Here is a 22,132-nt window from a genome sequence, read left to right as displayed (position 1 = left end):
TCCCTAGTCGCACAGCCTTAGACCACTGCGCCACTCGGGAGGTAACTGAAGCTACTTTGAAAAAGTTGTTCACTACATCCAAGTTACTTCAGGAAAAATGATAATATCTAAATCTGAAATCTGAAAGAACAGTTCACTCTGGGGTCAAGTGTTAACAGAATGTGAAATTTAGCCTACTAAACACAAACAACTATGTTTCAAATGAGAATTAGGAAGGTCTGATGCTGAAAAATAAAGGAAATTCTATATTTCACCCATATTTTCTTATCTTTTTGCAAAAAACGTACTGTGTAGTTCCACTAGTTAGCCACATCGCTACATGGTAAAACAGTAATTAACTACTGGTAACACTACCAAGATTTGAATGAATGTCCATATCACCTGAAATCAATTCAAATCAACTCCATATTTGGTTTGATGTTATTTAAAGGTGATTTGGCCATTAAAAAGAAAATGGTCACACACCCCCATCACTTCCATTGATTGTTAGCTTGTGGTTAGCTGAAGTTTGTAGAGGCTGTTTAAAGAAAACTGAACCATGGATTACAGTTTCTCCTGGCCCATATATTTATTTATTTATTATGTTAAGCTAAAATAATATAATTAATATAATTTAAAAGTATGCATTAAGATGTCTGCAATAGAGTAAATGTGTCAAAAACGAATGTAGACCATTTTACACACACTATGTAGCGACTGCTCACACTCCACCTCCCTTTACATTTCTCTCTTTACTCACCCTCTTCTGAACCATGATAATGTAGCCTATCTCTGCCTCATATTTCTGAACAGCTGAAATAAATAAAAACCTGCAGCAATTTGAACGAACATTTTTATTGAAGACAATACAACCTTCTCTGTCTGTTGTAAATGATATTGCGGTTGAACAAGCAGGACGCAGTCCCTAGCAAAAACAATCTGCGTTTTGTATGGTGATGTAGGCTAATATTCACAGTTGCTGCCATATCGTAGCCACTAGCCAGAATTCCTGAAAAAAGTTTTGCAATGGGGCAAAAAACAATCTGCGCTTTAACCACTCAATGATCATGCAAGTACCGAACAAGTACCTGTTCAACCTCTGGCCAGTAAAATGTCCTACGCAGCCCGAAACAGGGAACACTGAGCAGAAGCTACGTAAACAGGTGTGGATAGCAGCTACCGCTCATGCGCAGAAATCTCTGTATCAATAGTCACGGCAAATCGGGTTCCAGAATATCCGGAATCGCAGCCACTCCATAATAATTAATGATCCGATTTTGGGCGGAGTAAACCCTCTCGCTTCGCCTCTTCCTCTCTGCTGCTAGGACTATCTGTGACCAAATTCCGTCAAAAAAAACGACCACATAACTGGTTTGCACGGTCACCGCGAGCTATCTAGTCTTCGGCAATATGGCACTTTTTCATTTGATTGCAAGTTGGATCGGTTATTTGCTTATATGCCTGCTTGGTTTGATTTTGATCGCGTTTCTCATTTTTTGTCTTTACATAAAATATATTCATCTGAAATATGATCACATACCGGGACCACCAAGGGATAGGTGAGTCAGTATTATTTAACTTGAATAATATTTTAAAACGCTGTAGCTAAATATTAGTTTCAACTATATTGAGTGACAACATAATGCATCAGATTTGTTGATAAGGAACTAGGTGAAAGTTAACCTCAACAGCCGCTAGGGTCGCTGTTTCACCTGTCTTTTTCATTTTCACAAGGTGAAAGTATCTCTCATGTCATAACATCCTTATTTTTCAGTTATGGATTAAACCGTCTCTTGTTCTCCCCCAGTTTTATATTTGGACATTCCCCAACCATTCTGCGTGAGATGAGCAATGGTCGAGTTATCCACGACAAATTCCTGGAATGGTGAGTTGAACGCTGGAGCAGCAGTGGTCACACACAGACGCACACACATTGAATCAGGTGTTGTGAATCCTGGGACAATAAAGATCTATTGCATCTTTGACAGGTCTGAGACATATGGACCTGTGTACCGTATTAATGGGTTGCATGTTGTGATGCTGTGTGTCACCAGTCCTGATACCACCAAGGTAAACCTGGGAAATTACTATAATTATAATCTCTGATGGACAGACTATGTAAACATCTGACCAAATTAAGCAAGATTCTAGTTCTGGGTTAACTGAGATTAGTGTAATTCTAAATTTTAGCATCTTCATTTCTGAAATGAAAGTGCTGTAAAATAACCAATTTCCTCAATTCCCCCTTCAAACCAAACTGACACTTTGCTTTGTCTCCACAGGAAGTCCTGATGTCACCAAAGTACCCCAAAGACTCACTGGTCTACAAGCGTCTCTTCAACCTGTTTGGACAGAGGTGAGTCCTCAGTATTGTTTTATTAATGTTATCTAAATATACTTCCTACTACTACTTATTGTGTCAACGTTTTGGTCAGTACAAACTATTTCAATACAATCCCTCCTAATGCTGGTTATTGCATGCGTAGCCTACACAGCATATAGACATTCAAACAGGACAACTTGGTCACTGGTCAGTTGATTCAGTGTTAGGGTAAATACTCTGTTGTCCTTCTTCTCCATAGGTTTTTGGGAAGTGGCCTGGTCACAGCACAGAATCATGATGTGTGGTACAAACAGCGAAGAATAATGGACCCTGCCTTCAGCAGTCTGTAAGTCACTTATCCATTTCACATTATTTTTTGTATATATATATATATATATATATATATGTATTTTCTTACCTTGATTTCACTAGGCAAGTCAGTTAAGAACAAATTCTTATATACAATGACGGCCTACCAAAAGGCAAAAGGCCTCCTGCGCGAACCGGGGCTGGGATTAAAAATAAAAATAAAAATATAGGACAAAACACACCACAACAAGAGAGACACCACAACACTACATAAAGAGAGACCTAAGACAACAACATAGCATGGCAGCAACACATGACAACACAGCATGGTAGCAACACAACATAACAACATCATGGTAGCATCACATCATGGTAGCAACACAACATGGTAGCATCACATCATGGTAGCATCACATCATGGTAGCAACACAACATGGCAGCAACACAACATGGCAGCAGCACAAAACATGGTACAAACATTATTGGGCACAGACAACAGCACAAAGGGCAAGAAGGTAGAGACAACAATACATCACGCGAAGCAGCCACAACTGTCAGTAAGAGTGTCCATGATTGAGTCGTTGAATGAAGAGATGGAGATAAAACTGTCCAGTTTGAGTGTTTTTTGCAGCTCGTTCCAGTCGCTAGCTGCAGCGAACTGGAAAGAGGAGCGACCCAGGGATGTGTGTGCTTTGTGGACCTTTAACAGAATGTGACTGGCAGAACGGGTGTTGTATGTGGAGGATGAGGGCTGCAGTAGGTATCTCAGATAGGGGGGCGAACATCTAGTAAAGAACATCTGCCGCTCGAGAGCACCCTTACATGCCGATCTATAAATTACGTCTCCGTAATCTAGCATGGGTAGGATGGTCATCTGAATCAGGGTTAGTTTGGCAGCTGGGGTGAAAGAGGAGCGATTACGATAGAGGAAACCAAGCAGGGGCGGTGTGTTCAATAGGGCGATATGGGCGACGCACTGCCAAACGGGAAAAGGAAGGGATTTTTTTTCTAATCAATTATATCACGGCAACAGTAGTTATCAGTGTTGTAATGTCCAATCAGGCTAAAGTCGTGCTTCAAATGGCTCCCCCCCCTTTTGGGGCGATTTCAGTCAGGTTGAAAATCGCCCAGAAGTCTGTCATAGACTCCCATGTAAAATCTATTTTTTTCAAATTTCAGAGCTTTCAATACAATCTCTATGGGTGTCTGAGGGCTTGCACTTACGCGCTTTCGTCATACGTAACGTAACCATGAACGTAACTAAGAAAAGAGCGGATTGTGTCTTTGAAAGAAGTTCCTTTTTGTCGGCGAACAAATGAAGATAAATTGGCAACGAAACAATTAGGACCTCCCAGACCAAATTTAATAATTCAACAGGTTTCTACTAAAGGCGGAAAGTCCTACACCCGAGGATTTTCCAAAAATTGGTACGAACGAAAAAATAACATTGCCACTCAACTGGATGAGGGATACAGGCTAGCTGTCCGCCGCCACAACGATGAGGTTAGTGTTGATAATCACAAGTTTACTGGAGAACTGAGACCAAGTAGAGACTTTGGACAGGGTGGATATGGTATAATAAAGGCAGTTTATTCAGAGGTAAAGATATCTGGAATCGCGTGCACGGACCCGTTCGTCAAACTCTTAGGGAGCTATACATTAAGCCCCATTACTTACCATATCAGATAAGAGAAATTGCTGCAGCTACATATATTTTACATCCTGGCCCTACATAGTTCACTATTTGCATCACTTACCAAAATATTACATGTGGTCATATATGCTTGGAAAGTGGAGATGCCATAGAACGTCAAAAAAGTAAACATTGCTGGAGACACATTGCCGTTTTGGAGAAGACATCGCGTTTGCTAGCGAAGAGATTTGTTGTGGCAAATGAACTTGGGCTGGGAATTGCCAGGAACCTCACGATAAGATATATGCATTGCGAGTCTCATGATTCTATACGTATTGCGATTCGATACTGTGATTTTATTGCGCACCATATGTCTGTTGCAGAGGGATCGGAAAGCCATGAGAACGAGTTTTGATCAGTCATGGAAATAAAAGTGCTGAAAACAAATTGGCTCCCAATGTGAAAAGATTGAGAACAAGCTATGAAGGAACAATAATGGTGTTTTGGTGCAGGTACAGCCAACTAGCGCTAAAATATTGCGATATTGTCAATACAGTATATCGTAAAGTATCACTATGTAACTCGATTTCTTTCACCCCAATCCCTCAAATTAACGGTAAATAACTGAATTGTTTGCCCCACATTTAGCTAAGATGATTAGCTAGCCAGCTAAAATGTTTTATTTAGTTAGCAGTCGCATCTACAATAGTTTACTGTCAATAACATGTCTCCAAAAATGACGTGGTGTCTCCAATTGTGTTGACATTTTACAATTGCGATGCGCATCCATGAGTATCCACTTTCTGTAGCTCAGCTGGTAGAGCACGGCGCTTGTAACGCCAAGGTAGTGGGTTCGATCCCCGGGACCACCCATACACAAAAATGTATGCACGCATGACTGTAAGTCGCTTTGGATAAAAGCGTCTGCTAAATGGCATATTATTATTATTATTATTATTATCTGAAGAGAGCCCCGAAACATTGTGTGCAGACATTTTATGCAATAAATGAAGTAGGTTGAATCTAGTAGTTCTGATCTTCTGATTGGTCCTGATGAGTTGGGCGAGGTCCCCTCCAGGCTACTGTCACTGTTGCATTGGCTCTGAGTCGGGTTCTCTGTCTTCAAATGTTCAGCCTAAGAGAGGGGATTTTTGTGTGTGTGTGTGTGTTTAACAGTGATGATGTGTGTGTGTGTGTGTGTGTGTGTGTGTGTTTAACAGTGATGATGTGTGTGTGTGTGTGTTTGTGTGTGTGTGTGTGTGTGTCCTCAGAGCAAGAACTCGTGAGTTGGAAGAACTGAGAGGCCTATGGCGTGGGTGTTGTCCTTGGCCACCTGCTGACAAGGCTGACAAGATAGGACCCTTTTGTCCATTGTTATTGGATAGGAACAGAACTTATAACCAGCTCCTGACCTAAATAGATCTTAGCACAACATTTTACTCAACATATCATATTCCATATTCACTATAACAAATATATTTACTACGACATTAGCAAGAACCGCCACATCCTCAGCCGGCTAATCCAGTGTGTGAAGTTTTGCGGAGTGTTTGAGTTAGCTTTGCGAGGCAAAGATGAAACTGAGGGCTCCACCAACCCTGGTAAGCCAACACTTTTGAGATCAGTCAATAAATGCTTCTGGTATTGACTTATATGCTGCCCCTGTCTTCATGTTGTTGCTGGACATATATTTTTTAAAATGTGTGTAGGTCACCTAAATCATCAGAAAAATTGCCCCCCCTGAGAATTTTTTCAGGAGCCGCCACTGAAACCAAGTCTAGATTTAACCTTAGCCTGCAGCTTTGATATGTGCTGAGAGATGGACAGTGAACTGCCATACTCCCAAGTACTTGTATGAGGTGACTACCTCAAGCTCTAAACCCTCAGAGGTAGTAATCACACCGGTGGGGAGAGGGGCATTCTTCTTACCAAACCACATGACCTTTGTTTTGGAGGTGTTCAGAACAAGGTTAAGGATGTAATTATGTAATAATCGATTGATCAATCGACTCATTGATCACTCCATTGATCAAGCCTTCCAGCCATCCATCTGTTCATCCATCAAATCAAATCAAATTTGATTTGTCACATGCGCCGAATACAACAGGTGTAGACCTTACAGTGAAATGCTTACAAGCCCTTAACCAACAATGCAGTTTTAAGAAAGAATACCAAGAATCCATCCATCATTGCTGTGTATTGCTAGGTACCTGCGGGGTCAGATGGGTGCGTTCAACGAGAGGGCAGAGAACCTGATGGATAAACTGGCGGACATGGCTGACAACAACACAGCTGCCAACATGCACCACTTGTTCAACTGTGTGACATTGGATGTCATCACTAAGGTAACAGTCACGTCCTGTTCCCCTCAGATCACCACACTGCCCTTACACTTGATTCTTTCTGTTATAAAGCTACATTTGTTTCTATATATGACAGTAAAATAGTCATAACAGGCTGTGTTTTGCTTATGACAACTGATAACACACTCATTACCTAAGCTATATACAATTTAGTCTAAGCAAGCCAATGTGCTAGCTACAATTAGCATAACTAGAACCAGGAGTTTTACCTTATCATGTTGTAAGAAGTTGTCAATCCTCTGTTTTTATATAATCTGTAGGTGGCGTTTGGAGTGGAGCTGGATCTACTGAAGGAGAGTGACACTCCGTTCCCCAACGCCATAGAGATGTGTCTGAAGGGAATGGTCTACTATCTCAGAGACTCCACCTTCCAGGTAAATAGTTACATAAAGTATGTTAGTGATGCTTCTCAAGAACGATGGCTTTATTCATTTATCTATTTGAAATCCTACAGTTTCATGAGAACAAAATCCTATTTTATAAGAAACAAATACAGTTAAAACATTGACACTCATGAATAGTTATGTCTAATGCACCCTAGTCTCTTGTTGCCATCCTTCCGAGTAGGAAGCCTGTAAGATGTGGCTAAATGCACCATAATGCATTTTATAGCGTCAGTCCCTAGATGGGCTTTAAAGAAATGGTTGGATGTCATATTTCTAGCTCTACCCAAAGAACAAGAAGTTCATCAACGAGGTGAAGAAGTCTGTTCAGCTGCTGCGTTCGACAGGCAGACAGTGGATCAACCAGAGGAAAATGGCCGTCCAAAATGGCGAGGACGTTCCAAAAGACATCCTCACACAGATCCTCAAGACGGCTGGCAAAGGCATGTTGTAGTAGCCTGATCCCAGTTCTGTTTGTTCTGTCTTGCCAACTCCTGCCACTGTTCATGACAAGACCTTTTACCTGTGGCTCTGCATGTGAAATTGTGAGACAAGTGCTTGCCAAAACAGTCCTGTTATTGATGAGGTTCAGTAGCACTATTGTCTCAATGCTGTAAACTGATATATATCCATCATTTCAGAGGAAAACATAGCAAACGATGATGAGGAGGTTATGCTGGACAACTTTGTGACGTTCTTCATTGCGGGTACGTCTCCCTGAAACAAGTGCTATTCTTCATTTTTTATGAATCCATCTTATTAATATAGTTTTTCCCACACAATTGAAGTTTGAAGAAACAACAGTGACAGTACTTTTGTTGTTTTAATCATAACAGGGCAAGAGACAACAGCCAATCAACTAGCTTTTGCCGTCATGGAACTGGGAAGGCTGCCAGAGATATTGACAAAGTAGGACTTGTTTTCATAATTTCTATTTTGGTTATTGATCATTTCTGTAATAAAAACAGGTTGGTTGAGTTTGTGAGTGTCTCTGACCTCTCCAGGGTGAAGCAGGAAGTGGATGATGTCATCGGGATGAAACAGGAAATCAGCTTTGACGACCTGGGGAAAATGACCTACCTGTCTCAGGTAAATGACCTACCTGTCCCAGGTCTGTTTGTGCTGTCTTGTCATTGATGTGACAGTGACAGCAATGGAGCTACAAACCAGATCCAGGATTTAGAATAGGAACTGACATCTATAAACAGAAACCATGTTGTACGTTATACGATGTTGTACGATGGCTGATAGAATGGCGCCGGAGGAGATGGCTGCCGTTTTACGGGCTCCTAACCACTTGTGGTATTTTGTGAGTTTTTTTGCGTTGTTTGTAACTTATTTTGTACATAATGTTTCTGTAAGCTATAAAAACAAAGAGTCGCACACTCTGCCAGCGTCTCTTATGACCGAAAAGAGCTTCTGGATATCAGAACAGCGCTTACTCACCTCGAACTGGACAAAGATTTTTTCTTTAACGAGTCTGATGTGAAGGACCAGGCCCAAATCGCCAACATTCACATGAAGAAGAGACGCCGATACAGGGGACGCAGGTCCGGATGCCTTGTGAGAATTCGTCGGTGAGTGGGTAACCCGTCGTATTGGCCAACGTGCAATCATTGGAGAATAAACTCCAACGGGACCGCACTCAATGAGCTGTATAAGGCCATAAGCAAACAAGAAAATGCTCATCCAGAGGCGGCGCTCCTAGTGGCCGGGGACTTTAATGCAGGGAAACTTACCTAATTTCTACCAGCATGTCACATGTGCAACCAAATAAATAGATAACTCTAGACCACCTTTACTCCACACACAGAGATGCATACAAAGCTCTCCCTCACCCTCCATTTGACAAATCTGAACATAATTCTATCCTCCTGATTCCTGTTTACAAGCAAAAACTAAAGCAGGAAGTACCAGTGATTCGCTCAATACGGAAGTGGTCAGACGACGCAGATACTAAGCTACATTACTGTTTTTCTAGCACAGACTGGAATATGTTCCGGAATTCATCCGATGGCATTGACGAGTATACCACATCAGTCACCGGCTTCATCAATAAGTGCATCGATGACGTCGTCCCCACAGTGACCTTACGTACATACCCCAACATGAAGCCATGGATTACAGGCAACATCCGCACTGAGTTAAAGGGTAGAGCTGCCGCTTTCAAGGAGCTGAACTCTAACCTTGACGCTTATAAGAAATCCCTTTATGCCCTCCAACAAACAATCAAACAGGCAAAGCGTCAATACAGGACTAAGATTGAATCCTACTACACTGGCTCCGACACTCGTCGAATGTGGCAGGGCCTGCAAACTATTACGGACTACAAAGGGAAGCCCATCCATGAGCTGCCCAGTGACACAAGCCTACCAGACAAGCTAAATTACTTAATAATAATAATAATATGCCATTTAGCAGACGCTTTTATCCAAAGCGACTTACAGTCATGCGTGCATACATTTTTGTGTATGGGTGGTCCCGGGGATCGAACCCACTACCTTGGCGTTACAAGCGCCGTGCTATACCAGCTGAGCTACAGAGTTCTATGTGCGCTTCGAGGCAAGCAACACTGAAGCATGCATGAGATCACCAGCTGTTTTGTGTGATCATGCTCTCCGTAGCTGATGTGAGTAAGACCTTTAAATAGGTCAACATTCACAAGGCTGCAGGGCCAGACGGATTACCAGGACTCGTACTCAGAGCATGCTCTGATCAACTGGCAAGTGTCTTCACTGACATTTTCAACCTGTCCCTGACCGAGTGTGTAATACCTACATGTTTCAAACAGACCACCATAGTCTCTGTGCCCAAAAACACCAAGGTAACCTGCCTAAATAACTATCGACCCGTAGCACTCACGTCTGTAGCCATGAAGTTCTTTGAAAGGCTGGTCTTGGCTCACATCAACACCATCATCCCAGAAACCCTAGACCCACTCCAAATTGCATACCACCCCAACAGATCGACAGATGACGCAATCTCTATTGCACTCCCCACATACTGGCCTTTCACACCTGGACAAAAGGAAAACCTACGTGAAAATTCTGTTCATTGACTACAGCTCAGCGTTCAACACCATAGTGCCCTCAAAGCTCATCACTAAGCTAAGGACCCTGGGACTAAACATCTCCCTCTGCAACTGCATCCTGGACTTCCTGATGGGCCGCCCCCAGTTGGTAAGGGTAGGCAACAACACATCTGCCACGCTGATCCTCAACACGGGTGCCCCTCAGTGTGCTTAGTCCCCTCCTGTACTAATATTTTCTCAACTGTTATTTTTCTTGAAACTGCATTGTTGGTTAAGGGCTTGAATGTAAGCATTTCACAGTAAGGTCTACACCTGTTGTATTCGGCGCATTTGACAGATAAAATTAGATTTGATACTAATTACTAGTATGCTATTTTATACAATGCTATACTTGTACTATATTAACAGCAGTTGTGTGACCAACTGGATGTTATCCCGGTTCGTCTGCATGCTGCAAGACTGTATTAGCCGGCTGAGCTAAAGCCTAGGCATTGCATCCCATTATCAACATTGTTTCCACTTCATTTCAACCCAAAAAATAAATGTGATGACTTGGAAAACTGATTGGATTTGCAAAAAGTCATCAATGTAAGGGCATTCTTTTAACCAAAATCCAATGACATGGTGACAATGTTTGTTGATTTCAAGTTGAATTCACGTTGACAACTCAATCAAATGTAAATCGAAACTAGACGTTGAATTGACGTCTGTTCCCAGTGGGATTTAGCTAAGGGAGCTAACGTAAGTGTTCAAGTCTCAGGTCAGGTAACTCTTCACATGGTTAATCAGCATGTTGTGTTTGATTAATATAATCTCCCCCGTCAGGTTTTGAAGGAGACTCTAAGGTTGTACCCTACAGCACCAGGCACTTCTCGTTTCATCCCCAACGACATCGTCATCAACGGCATCCCCGTCCCAGCAGGAGTCTCATGCTTCGTGAGTAGTCACCTCAAAATCAATGTGGATGAGTGTTGTTGTATGTTAAAGGGATACATGCTAGCAGATACCCATAGACTTCGTCATTGCGCTAATGCTAGTTAGCATTTGCTCGCAAAACTCCCTCTAACTTCCTTCATACTGGACACAGACACATAAAATGGTATCCACAAGTTCATCTGACTCTTGGGAAGTAGATTAAAATCCCAAAGTATCCCTTTAATATCTCTAAGTTTAGTTATGGTGTTAACATGTGATACACTGTGGTACCTCAATACAGTAAAGTAAGTATCCTTGTCCAAGCCAGTATGGTTCATACCTCAATGTACTCTTAATTATTTAAGAATTCTTCTATAATTTACTTTTTTCCTGTTACACTGTAAAAATAGAAAGTCTCAAAACACCATGATACTGTAATGAAACCATGAAAAGTAGTGCACCTAAGCTGAGCGCTGGGTGTTTGAATGTAAACCCAATGTTAAGTGTTTTAATACACAGAATGTGTTTTAAAACAGAAATGTTGGAACTCAAACACCCAAAGTGGTTCTTCAACCTGAATATTGGTGTTTTTAAGAGCGTGTTGTGAAAACACTTTTTGGGGTTTCAGTGAATATAAAACGTAGCATCAATACACAAAAACTGTGTTTCTCATACAATCAATGGTTTAGAAATGCACATTTTTATAGCCTAAATATTAATTGATGATAAGGGCCTATGGAGAATATTTTTGGTGGAATTCCACCAGATTTTTAGAAATGCTTTATTTTGACAGATTAGAAACAGGAGGGGCAGTAAGATGGTACATTTCGTTGAAATTTCACCCACTCAACCACGCAGCCACACTAAGAAATAATTCTGGGGTAAATTAAAATGGACAAAATAAAAATAAACAAACATATACTTCATAAAAATGAATGTAAGTCTACAAGAAAGAAAACGATATTTCTACATTGGTATTAAGCAGTTTGTTGTGCCATGATGTGTAATGTATCATGATGAACGAATATTAAAACCATCAGTCAAATTGACGTTCAATGAGGATAGCACCCATTCCCACATTATTGCTTTTCAGTTGAAGAGGCAAGTGCAGAGTCCTCAGTTCTTGCAGTTCAACTTCCAGTTAGTGCTGGTGGTTTGAACGCTGTGCTTGACAATGCCTGCCAAAATGGTATACAGTATAATGGCAAATTATCAAATACATAACACAATGTTAAATATTAAGACACCAGACAAAGGGATCTAATTCTGCACTAGACAGGACTCAAAACACCAAAATACTGTTTTTAACCTTTACTGTTAATGCTCCCAGTCCTTGGCAAGGTGTTGAACAATATTTGATTTAGTGATGTTACATCACACCATGTAATGTTTCAAAACATCTCAGGGTGATGTGTTTCAATACTCCAGCAAAGTTAAGGTTTCGTCTCCTTCAAGTTGGTGGCAGCTCAGTTTGGTGTTACAAAGCACTTCATTTTAACAGTGTAGTCAACACCTCATGAACTATTTTGGGTGTGGAATTTTATTTTATTTTATTTCCTGAACTGTCTTACATCTTTTATGTTTGCCCCTATCTTGTCTGTTTACAGTTCAGTTCATATGTCTGTGGAAGGTTGGATAAGTTCTTTGAGGACCCGCTGAAGTTTGACCCAGAGAGGTTCCATCCAGACGCTGCCAAGTAAGTCACCTGATACGTTTTTATTGTTTTATTGTTTCTTTACAACATTTTAATTGATTAAAGCAGAAATTATCTCGTTGAAAACGGCATACAGTGCATTCGTAAAGTATTCAGACCTCTTCACTTTTTCCACATTTTTTAAAACGTTACAGCCTTATTCTTAAATGGATTAAAAAAACAATTTTCCTCATCAATCTACACACAATACCCCCTAATGACAAAGAGAAAACAGGTTTTTAGAAATGTTTGCAAATGTATTAAAAAAAAAAAACAGAAATACCTTTATTTACACAAGTATTCAGACCCTTTGCTATGAGACTCGAAATTGAGCTCAGGTACATCCTGTTTGCATTGATCATCCTTGAGCTGTTTCTACAACTTGATTGGAGTCCACTTGTGGTAAATTCAATTGATTGAACATGATTTGGAAAGGCACACACCTGTCTATATAAGGTCCCACAGTTGACAGTGCATGTCAGAGCAAAAACCAAGCCATGAGGTCAAAGGAATTGTCTGTAGAGCTCCGAGACAGGATTGTGTCGATGCACAGTTCTGGGGAAGGGTACCAAAAAATGTCTGCAGCATTGACGGTCCCCAAGAACACAGTGTCCTCCATCATTCTTAAATGGAAGAAGTTTGGAGCCACCAAGACTCTTCCTAGAGCTGACCACCCCGCCAAACTGAGCAATCGGGGGAGAAGGGCCTTGGTCAGGGAGGTGACCAAGAACCCGATGGTCACTCTGACAGAACTCCAGAGTTCCTCTGTGGAGATGGGAGAACCTTCCAGAAGGACAACCATCTCTGCAGCACTCCACCAATCAGTCCTTTATGGTGTTGTAGCCAGGCGGATGCCACTCCTCAGTAAAAGGCACATGACAGCCCACTTGGAGTTTGCCAAAAGGCACCTAAAGGACTCTCAGACCATGAGAAACAAGATTCTCTGGTCTGATGAAACCAAGGTTGAACTCTTTGGCCTGAATGTCAAGCGTCACGTCTGGGTGAAGCATGATGGTGGCAGCATCATGCTGTGGGGATGTTTTTCAGCGGCAAGGACTGGGAGACTAGTCAGGATCGAGGGAAAGATGAACGGAGCAAAGTACAGAGAGATCCTTGATGAAAACCTGCTCCAGAGCGCTCAGGACCTCAGACTGGGGCGAAGGTTCACCTTCCAACAGGACAATGACCCTAAGCACACAGCCAAGACAACGCAGGAGTGGCTTCGGGACAAGTCTCTGAATGTCCTTGTGTGGCCCAGCCAGAGCCCGGACTTGAACCCGATCTCTGGAGAGACCTGAAAATAGCTGTGCAGCGACGCTCCCCATCCAACCTGACAGAGCTTGAGAGGATCTGCGGAGAAACTCTCCAAATACAGATGTGCCAAGCTTGTAGCGTCATACTCAAGAAGACTCAAGGCTGTAATCACTGCCAAAGGTGCTTAAACAAAGTACTGAGTCTGAATACATATGTAAATGTGATATTTCGGTTTTTTATTTGTAATAAATTAGCAAAAATGTCTAAAAACCTGGTTTTGCTTTCTCATTATTGTCAGTATTGTGTGTAGATTGATGAGAGAAAAAAAACAATTTAATCCATTTTAGAATAAGGCTGTAACGTAGCAATATGTGGAAAAAGTGAAGGGGTCTGAATACTTTCCAAATGCACTGTATGTGACATCGATATTAGTCAGAAACATTTATTCCATTGACAAAATTGACTAAAAAGTGCAAGTAGGTTAACCTTTTACTGCAGTGGGCTAAATCAGGGTCACACAGAATTATTCTTGGTAGTCTTAAACAAATCTACTTTGAAACAAAAGCATACACCTGTCACGATCGTTAGAGAGAGTGGACCAAGGCGCAGCGTTGACGGCAAACATATTTATTTTAAGAGAGTAAACACTCGAACAAAACAACAAACGATACGTGCAGTCCTACGGTAACAAACCAAAAGGAACAAACCAACTGGAAACAAGATCCCACAACTATTGTGGGAAAACAGCCTGTAAAAATATGGCTCCCAATCAGAGACAACCAGCAACAGCTGACACTCGTTGCCTCTGATTGGGAACCACTCTGGCCAACACAGAAATACAAAACTAGAATCCCGACATAGAAACACAACACATAGAATATACACACCCTGGCTCAACATATAGAGTCCCAGAGCCAGGGTGTGACAACACCTCACACACATGGTTATGGGCTTACAAAAAAGAAGACACCTGTATCATGTCAGATATAGAGTTGAAATGTATTCAATTTTAAGTTTATATCCCAATATTACACTATATAAACTCAACAAAAAAAGAAACGTCCTCTCACTGTCAACTGCGTTTAATTTCAGCAAACTTAACATGTGTAAATATTTGGATGAACATAACAAGATTCAACAACTGAGACATAAACTGGAAAAAGTTCCACAGACATGTGACTAACAGAAATTGAATAATGTGTCCCTGAACAAAGGGGGGTCAAAATCAAAAGTAACAGTCAGTATCTGGTGTGGCCACCAGCTGCATTAAGTACTGCAGTGCATCTCCTCCTCATGTTCTGCACCAGATTTGCCAGTCCTTGCTGTGAGATGTTACCCCACTCTTCCAACAAGGCACCTGCAAGTTCCCGGACATTTCTGTGGGGAATGGCCCTAGCCCTCACCCTCCGATCCAACAGGTCCCAGACGTGCTCAATGGGATTGAGATGCAGGCTCTTTGCTGGCCATGGTAGAACACTGACGTTCCTGTCTTGCAGGAAATCACGCACAGAACAAGCAGTATGGCTGGTGGCATTGTCATGCTGGAGGGTCATGTCAGGATGAGCCTGCAGGAAGGGTACCACATGACGGAGGAGGATGTCTTCCCTGTATTGCACAGCGTTGAGATTGCCTACAATGACAACAAGCTCAGTCCGATGATGCTGTGACGCACCGCCCCAGAACATGACGGACCCTCCACCTCCAAATCGATCCCGCTCCAGAGTACAGGCCTTGGTGTAACGCTCATTCCTTCGACGATAAACGCGAATCCAATCATCACCGCGACTCGTCAGTGAAGAGCACTTTTTGCCAGTCTTGTCTGGTCCAGTGACGGTGGGTTTGTGCCTATAGGCGACGTTGTTTCCGGTGATGTCTGGTGAGGACCTGCCTTACAACAGGCCTACAAGCCCTCAGTCCAACCTCTCTCAGCATATTGCGGACAGTCTTAGCACTGATGGAGGGATTGTGCGTTCCTGGTGTAACTCGGGCAGTTGATGTTGCCATCCTGTACCTGTCCCGCAGGTGTGATGTTCGGATGTACCGATCCTGTGCAGGTGTTGTTACACGTGGTCTGCCACAGCGAGGACGATCAGCTGTCCATCCTGTCTCCCTGTAGCGCTGTCTTAGGCATCTCACAGTACGGACATTGCAATTTATTGCCCTGGCCACATCTGCAGTCCTCATGCCTCCTTGCAGCATGCCTAAGGCACGTTCACGCAGATGAGCAGGGACCCTGAGCATCTTTCTTTTGGTGTTTTTCAGAGTCAGTAGAAGGCCTCTTTAGTGTCCTAAGTTTTCATAACTGTGACCTTAATTGCCTACCGTCTGTAAGCTGTTAGTGTCTTAACGACCGTTCCACAGGTGCATGTTCATTAATTGTTTATGGTTCATTGAACAAGCATGGGAAACAGTGTCTAAACCCTTTACAATGAATATCTGTGAAGTTATTTGGATTTTTACAAATTATCTTTGAAAGACAGGGTCCTGAAAAAGGGACATTTCTTTTTTGCTGAGTTTACATCACAGAAGACTGAAACATAACAAAACATAGAAACACAAGATTTTCATTAAAGAAGTATATATATATTAATTATGAAATTATGAGAAATATTAATAATATTCCACCCATGAGGCCAAAGAGGGCACTTTTGAACATTGATTGCAGGAAAGGGCTACCTTTGGTCATAAAGTCAGAGTTCGTCATGACTTACATGGGGGTTGGGTTTTGATTTCGACAGTGCCCACTTTCCCACTAACACAGGATAAAACGCTGTGGTGATTGGCTCTATCCGATGGTACGGCAGAACACACACACAGTGAGACAGACCTGCCCAGCAGCGCAGCGGATCGGACTTTGTTTACATAAGACAACATGTCGTGCATTTCTTACTTGAGAAATACTGCACTAAACACATTGGCTAGATGTAAAATTGCGTGACTAAAACCTTGTCGACAAAAACCACGATTAATTACAGATTTCTTGAGTTAACTTGGATTCAATCTGACTATTTTGAGGAAGTGATACTGGCTTTGTTACTATGGTGTCTTATGGGGGACAAACATCAGTAACTGCCACATCGATCCATCTCGTTTTTCTTAATGAGCAACAGATGCGTAAATAACAGACATGTTGTGTTTGTTTCTGTCCTGAAGGCCCTATTACTGCTACTACCCCTTCGCCCTGGGACCACGCTCATGTCTGGGACAGAGCTTCGCACAGGTGAGCAGACTGTCCATAGAAAATACATTGAAACAACTTGATTTGGGAGTGCTCTGTGCTGGTCCTATCATCCATCCTAGTTAGATTACTCCTGGACTACTGCCGCCAATATATACTTTTTAATAGTTGAGAACACCATATTTGTCATCCTTTTAAAGAGATCTGTTGTTCACAGATGGAGGCGAAGGTAGTGATGGCCAAGCTGCTCCAGAGGTTTGACTTCAGCCTGCTGCCTGGCCAGTCCTTTGACATCCTGGACACTGGGACTTTGAGACCAAAGAGTGGAGTGGTGTGTAACATCAAACACCGAGGACAGACACCCACAGCCTGACCTGACTGGGACCTGAACATGACTAGCACTTCTCTATAACTTACTTGTCTTATTCCTTATAGTTCCTAGTGGGGCAAATGGCCTCTGCCTTATAAAATATCTAGCTATTTCTAATGAAAATTGATTTTTAGATATCTTATTTTTTTTTTTCTTGTTTCAGGTCAACATCATAAACAAATTGTACCTGTGTTCAAACATTTGTATTTTCAAAATGAAACAAGGAAACAGAAAACAATCAAACACCAAAACAAAACAATGACAGTAATCCAAAACTCACCAAAACAATAAGAATTCACTTTCAGTTCTCTGAAAATAGATTTTGAACAGTTGTTTATTTTTTTAAATCAATGGTGAAATAATATCTTAAATATAAGGGTTCTATTTGATGAAGAGTAACTAGGACAGACCTGACATAGGAGTGTTTGTATTTGTACCGATTCCTTGTTGTTTAATACACTCTTATCATGATGTTACTATGCAGTATACAATTTATCACATTATATAAAGAGCTTTATAAAGTATATATTAACTTATTTGATGAATTTCCTAACCAAAATTACCACAGTGCCTCTGTTGGAGAGCATTTACTATATATACTAGGCTTGGAGGGAAGCAAAAGTCATTCCGCTACCTAAGAATAGTACTGGCTCAAATAGCCAACCAATCAGCCTGTTACCAACCCTTAGTCAACTTTTGGAAAAAATGGATTGACCAGATACAATGCTATTTTACAGTAAACAAATTGACAAACTTTCAGCATGCTTATAGGGAAGGACATTCAACAAGCACAGCACTTACACAAATGACTGATGATTGGCTTAGAGAAATTGATGATATTGTGGGGGCTGTTTTGTTAGACTTCAGTGTGGCTTTTGACATTATTGATTAAAGTCTGCTGCTGGAAAAACATATGTGTTATGGCTTTACTCCACCTGCTATATTGTGGATACAGAGTTACCTGTCTAACAGAACACAGAGGGTGTTCTTTAATGGAAGCCTCTCCAACAAAATCCAGGTAGAATCAGGAATTCCCCAGGGCAGCTGTCTAGGCCCATTACTTATTTCAGTCTTTACTAATGACATGCCACTGGCTTTGAGTAAAGCCAGACTGTCTATGTATGTGGATGACTCAACTCTATACATGTCAGTTACAACAGCGACTGAAGTGACTGCAACACTTAAAGACTTTCTTCAAGGTCCATAACCCCCCCCCCCCCCCCTACTTCCCAGTCCCTTCCGTACTGGCGTTGTAATCCTATTGAGCTGTTCCCGGACCAGTGGCCACCATTTTGAGAGCAGCACCTTCCCAGGGGACGAGCTGGGTGGCAAGGAATAAGTTAGTCCTAAATATTTCTAAAACTAAAAGCATTGTATTTTTAGGACAAATCCTTTACTAAACCCTAAACCTCAACTAAATGTTGAAATAAATTATGTGGAAATTGAGCAAGTTGAGGTGACTAAACTGCTTGGAGTAACCCTGGATTGTAAACTGTCATGGTCAAAACATATTGATAGAACAGTAGCTAAGATGGGGAGAAGTATGTCCATAATAAAGCGCTGCTCTACCTTTTTAACAGCACTATCAACAAGGCAGGTCCTACAGGCCCTAGTTTTGTCGCACCTGGACTACTGTTCAGTCGTTTGGTCAGGTGCCACAAAAAAGGACTTAGGAAAATTGCAATCGGCTCAGATCAGGGCAGCACAGCTGTCTCTTGGATGTACACAGAGAGCTAATATTAAAAATATGCATGTCAATCTGGGAGGAGGAGAGATTGACTTCATCACTACTTGTATTTATGAGGTATTGACATGTTGAATGCACCTAGCTGTCTGTTTGAACTACTGGCGCACAGCTCGGACACCCATCCATACCCCAAAAGACATGCCACAAGAGGTCTCTTCACAGTCCCCAAGTCCAGAACAGACTATGTGAGGCGCACAGTACTACATAGAGCCATGACTACATGGAACTCTATTCCACATCAAGTAACTGATGCAAGCAGTAAAATTAGATTTAAAAAACAGATAAAAATACACCTTATGGAACAGCGGGGACTGTGAAGCAACACAAACATAGGCACAGACACATACACACACAATAACATACGCACTATACACACACGTACACATGGATTTTGTATTGTAGATATGTGGTAATGGTGGAGTAGGGGCCTGAGGGCACACAGTGTGTTGTGAAATCTGTGAATGTATTGTAATGTTTTTAAAATTGTATGAACTGACTTAATTTTGCTGGACCCCAGGGAGAGTAGCTGCTGCCTTGGCAGCAGCTAATGGGGATCCATAATAAATACAAATACAAAAATTTAATGTATTTTCATCACCTCAGAACACACAACGTTGATGTTATGAATTTAGATTTTATTTTTGTGATTCATAAAGAACGAGGAATGTATAGTGAAAAGTTAAGAATGAGAATGAAATGTAAGAAAATAAATGCAATGTTAACTTTGCCAGGAAAATAGAATGATCTGGAAAAACAAGAATGCTGCTGATAGTGAGATTCATGTAATTTTGTAGGGAGAGGCTATAGTCAAGTTGGGCCCCGTGTAGCTCAGTTGGTAGAGCATGGCGCTTGCAGCGCCAGGGTTGTGGGTTTAATTCCCACGGGGGGCCAGTATGAATAAAATAAACATGTATGCACTCACTAACTGTAAGTCGCTCTGGATAAGAGCGTCTGCTAAATGACTAAAATGTAAATGTGTTTGCTTAACTGGGGAAATGGGATGGAGAAATGGTTTACAATAGGCACAGCCTGGTCTCACAGACTAGACATAACATAGTAAACATACATTTGGGACACTCAAATTAGTATAACGCGAACATCTCGCAACTCAAAGGTTGCGTGTTCGAATCTCATTACGGACAATTTTAGCATTTTTGTTAATTAGCAACTTTGCAACTACATGCACCTAGCTAACGTTACCCACAAAAATGTGAATTCGTAACATATCATACGTTTTGCGAATTCATAACATATCATACATTTTGCAAATTTTTAACATATTGTACAAATTGCAATTCGTAACATTTCATACTAAATGGAGGATGAACTTCCACAAATTAATACATAACATACGAAACATAACGTATCATACTAATTGTGAGAGTTAATTGTAAGTATGCAAAGCTGTCATCAAGGCAAAGGGTGGCAATTTGAAGAATCTCAAATATAAAATGTATTTTGATTTGTTTAACACTTTTTTGGTTACTACATGATTCCATATGTGTTATGTCATAGTGTTGACGTCTTCACTATTATTCTACAATGTAAAGAAAAGAAAAACCCTTGAATGAGTAGGTGTTCTAAAACTTTTGACCGGTAGTGTATATAAACAAAATCAAACAAGATCCTATAAGATATCAGGAGTATCTTAAGAAACAAAAAGAAAAATACCTCAAGAGAAAATAAATCTGTGAACTGAAATCCCATCTCACAACTTTCCTAGCCAGAAAAAAATGAAAAAAAAGGAGCCCATAGAAAATAAACCAAAGAAACAGAAGATCAACTATCCAGAAAAGAGTGGTTATGGAGTCATACCTGTCAAGGAACACACCACCACACTCACCTGAAGACTTACAGCTACAGAATGATGACCTACCTGCCCCTTGAATGACTCCACATCTATGTGATTGTTTTGGCCCACAGACCGTGACAATTCAACAGAGGCAGACAAAGCACAACCTTCCACTTCCACCTACACAGCAACACAGCCATCTCCTAGCTCAATACAGCCCATTGCAGACATACTGTACATGAGAGACTGATTGGAAAGTGGTGTGTTGTGAAATATGATGAAGACCCTTTACCCTGGTATTATACAAGATGTTGATGCAGAGAGCTGCGCTCTAGTCAAAACGATGAGTCGTGTGGGAGCCAACCGATTATTGTTGGCCAATGCAGAGAGGACATTGTATGCTACCAACCAGAGAATGTGCTTGGGCTTGTCCCTAATCCTCACCCAGTGACAAAAGGGCATATGATGCTTGATGGCGCAGTCTGGGAGGAAACTTGCTCTCTCGTTAAGCAATAGAGTGCATTAAGGGCAAAATCTAAGCTTGAGTGAGCACACACCTGTCTCCATGAGTCTGAATCAATAGACTGCAGACTGAGAACAATAATTTGTTTAATGTCAACCAGTGTTTCCAACCTTGTACATGTGTTTCTGCCTAATGCGTTGAATCCCAAAACTGTTCTAAAATATGCTTTAAGTTCTTTGTGGATGTAACCTTTGTTTTTTTAGGTTTTAAATGGTGTGTTCTATATCTTCAACAAAATTAAACATGTACAACTGTGACATTAAAATGTTTAATGGTATTTTTCATCAGTTGTTTTATATGAAATGTAATTTCCACCACACTCTGTCATTACCACAACGCTAAGTCATTACCACAACACTAAGTCATTACCACAACGCTAAGTCATTACCATCACGGTACATATTTTTTAGACATAAATCATTGTCATATGAAGAGAAATAATGAAAATAAATTATAGATAAAAGGTATCGGTGCTCATCGGCCATTGGACATAAACATTACTCAACAAGTTGGAAATCGCAAATTCACCAATGAGTGGTTTGGAAGGAATCAGTGGATAACTGCAAGCATTGCAAAGCAATCACTAGCCTGCTTTTCAGTGGAGTGGGTGTGTGGTCCCAAGTCCGGGTTTAAGGTTCT

At 41.3% G+C, this 22,132-nt stretch overlaps 1 protein-coding gene across 1 annotated transcript; it reads left to right on the top strand.

Moving 5' to 3' along the window:
• The first annotated feature begins 1,259 nt into the window (after nt 1-1,259).
• On the top strand, nt 1,260-17,957 carry LOC311108509 (cholesterol 24-hydroxylase-like). Its single transcript, XM_084151144.1, has 15 exons — nt 1,260-1,538; nt 1,787-1,864; nt 1,968-2,049; nt 2,262-2,335; nt 2,562-2,648; nt 6,451-6,589; nt 6,868-6,981; nt 7,271-7,433; nt 7,632-7,697; nt 7,827-7,899; nt 7,995-8,079; nt 10,847-10,957; nt 12,544-12,632; nt 17,037-17,103; nt 17,279-17,957. Exons 1-15 carry the CDS (start codon nt 1,390-1,392, stop codon nt 17,432-17,434), a joined length of 1,533 nt encoding a protein of 510 aa, XP_084007270.1. The 5' UTR covers nt 1,260-1,389; the 3' UTR covers nt 17,435-17,957.
• Nucleotides 17,958-22,132: the final 4,175 nt, after the last annotated feature.

The sequence above is a fragment of the Coregonus lavaretus genome (assembly GCF_964263955.1).
Source record: "Coregonus lavaretus genome assembly, chromosome: 33".
In the NCBI taxonomy this organism is placed as follows: Eukaryota; Metazoa; Chordata; class Actinopteri; order Salmoniformes; family Salmonidae; genus Coregonus; species Coregonus lavaretus.
The sequence above is the reverse complement of the archived record's forward strand: the minus strand, read 5'-3'. Positions and strand labels throughout refer to the sequence as shown.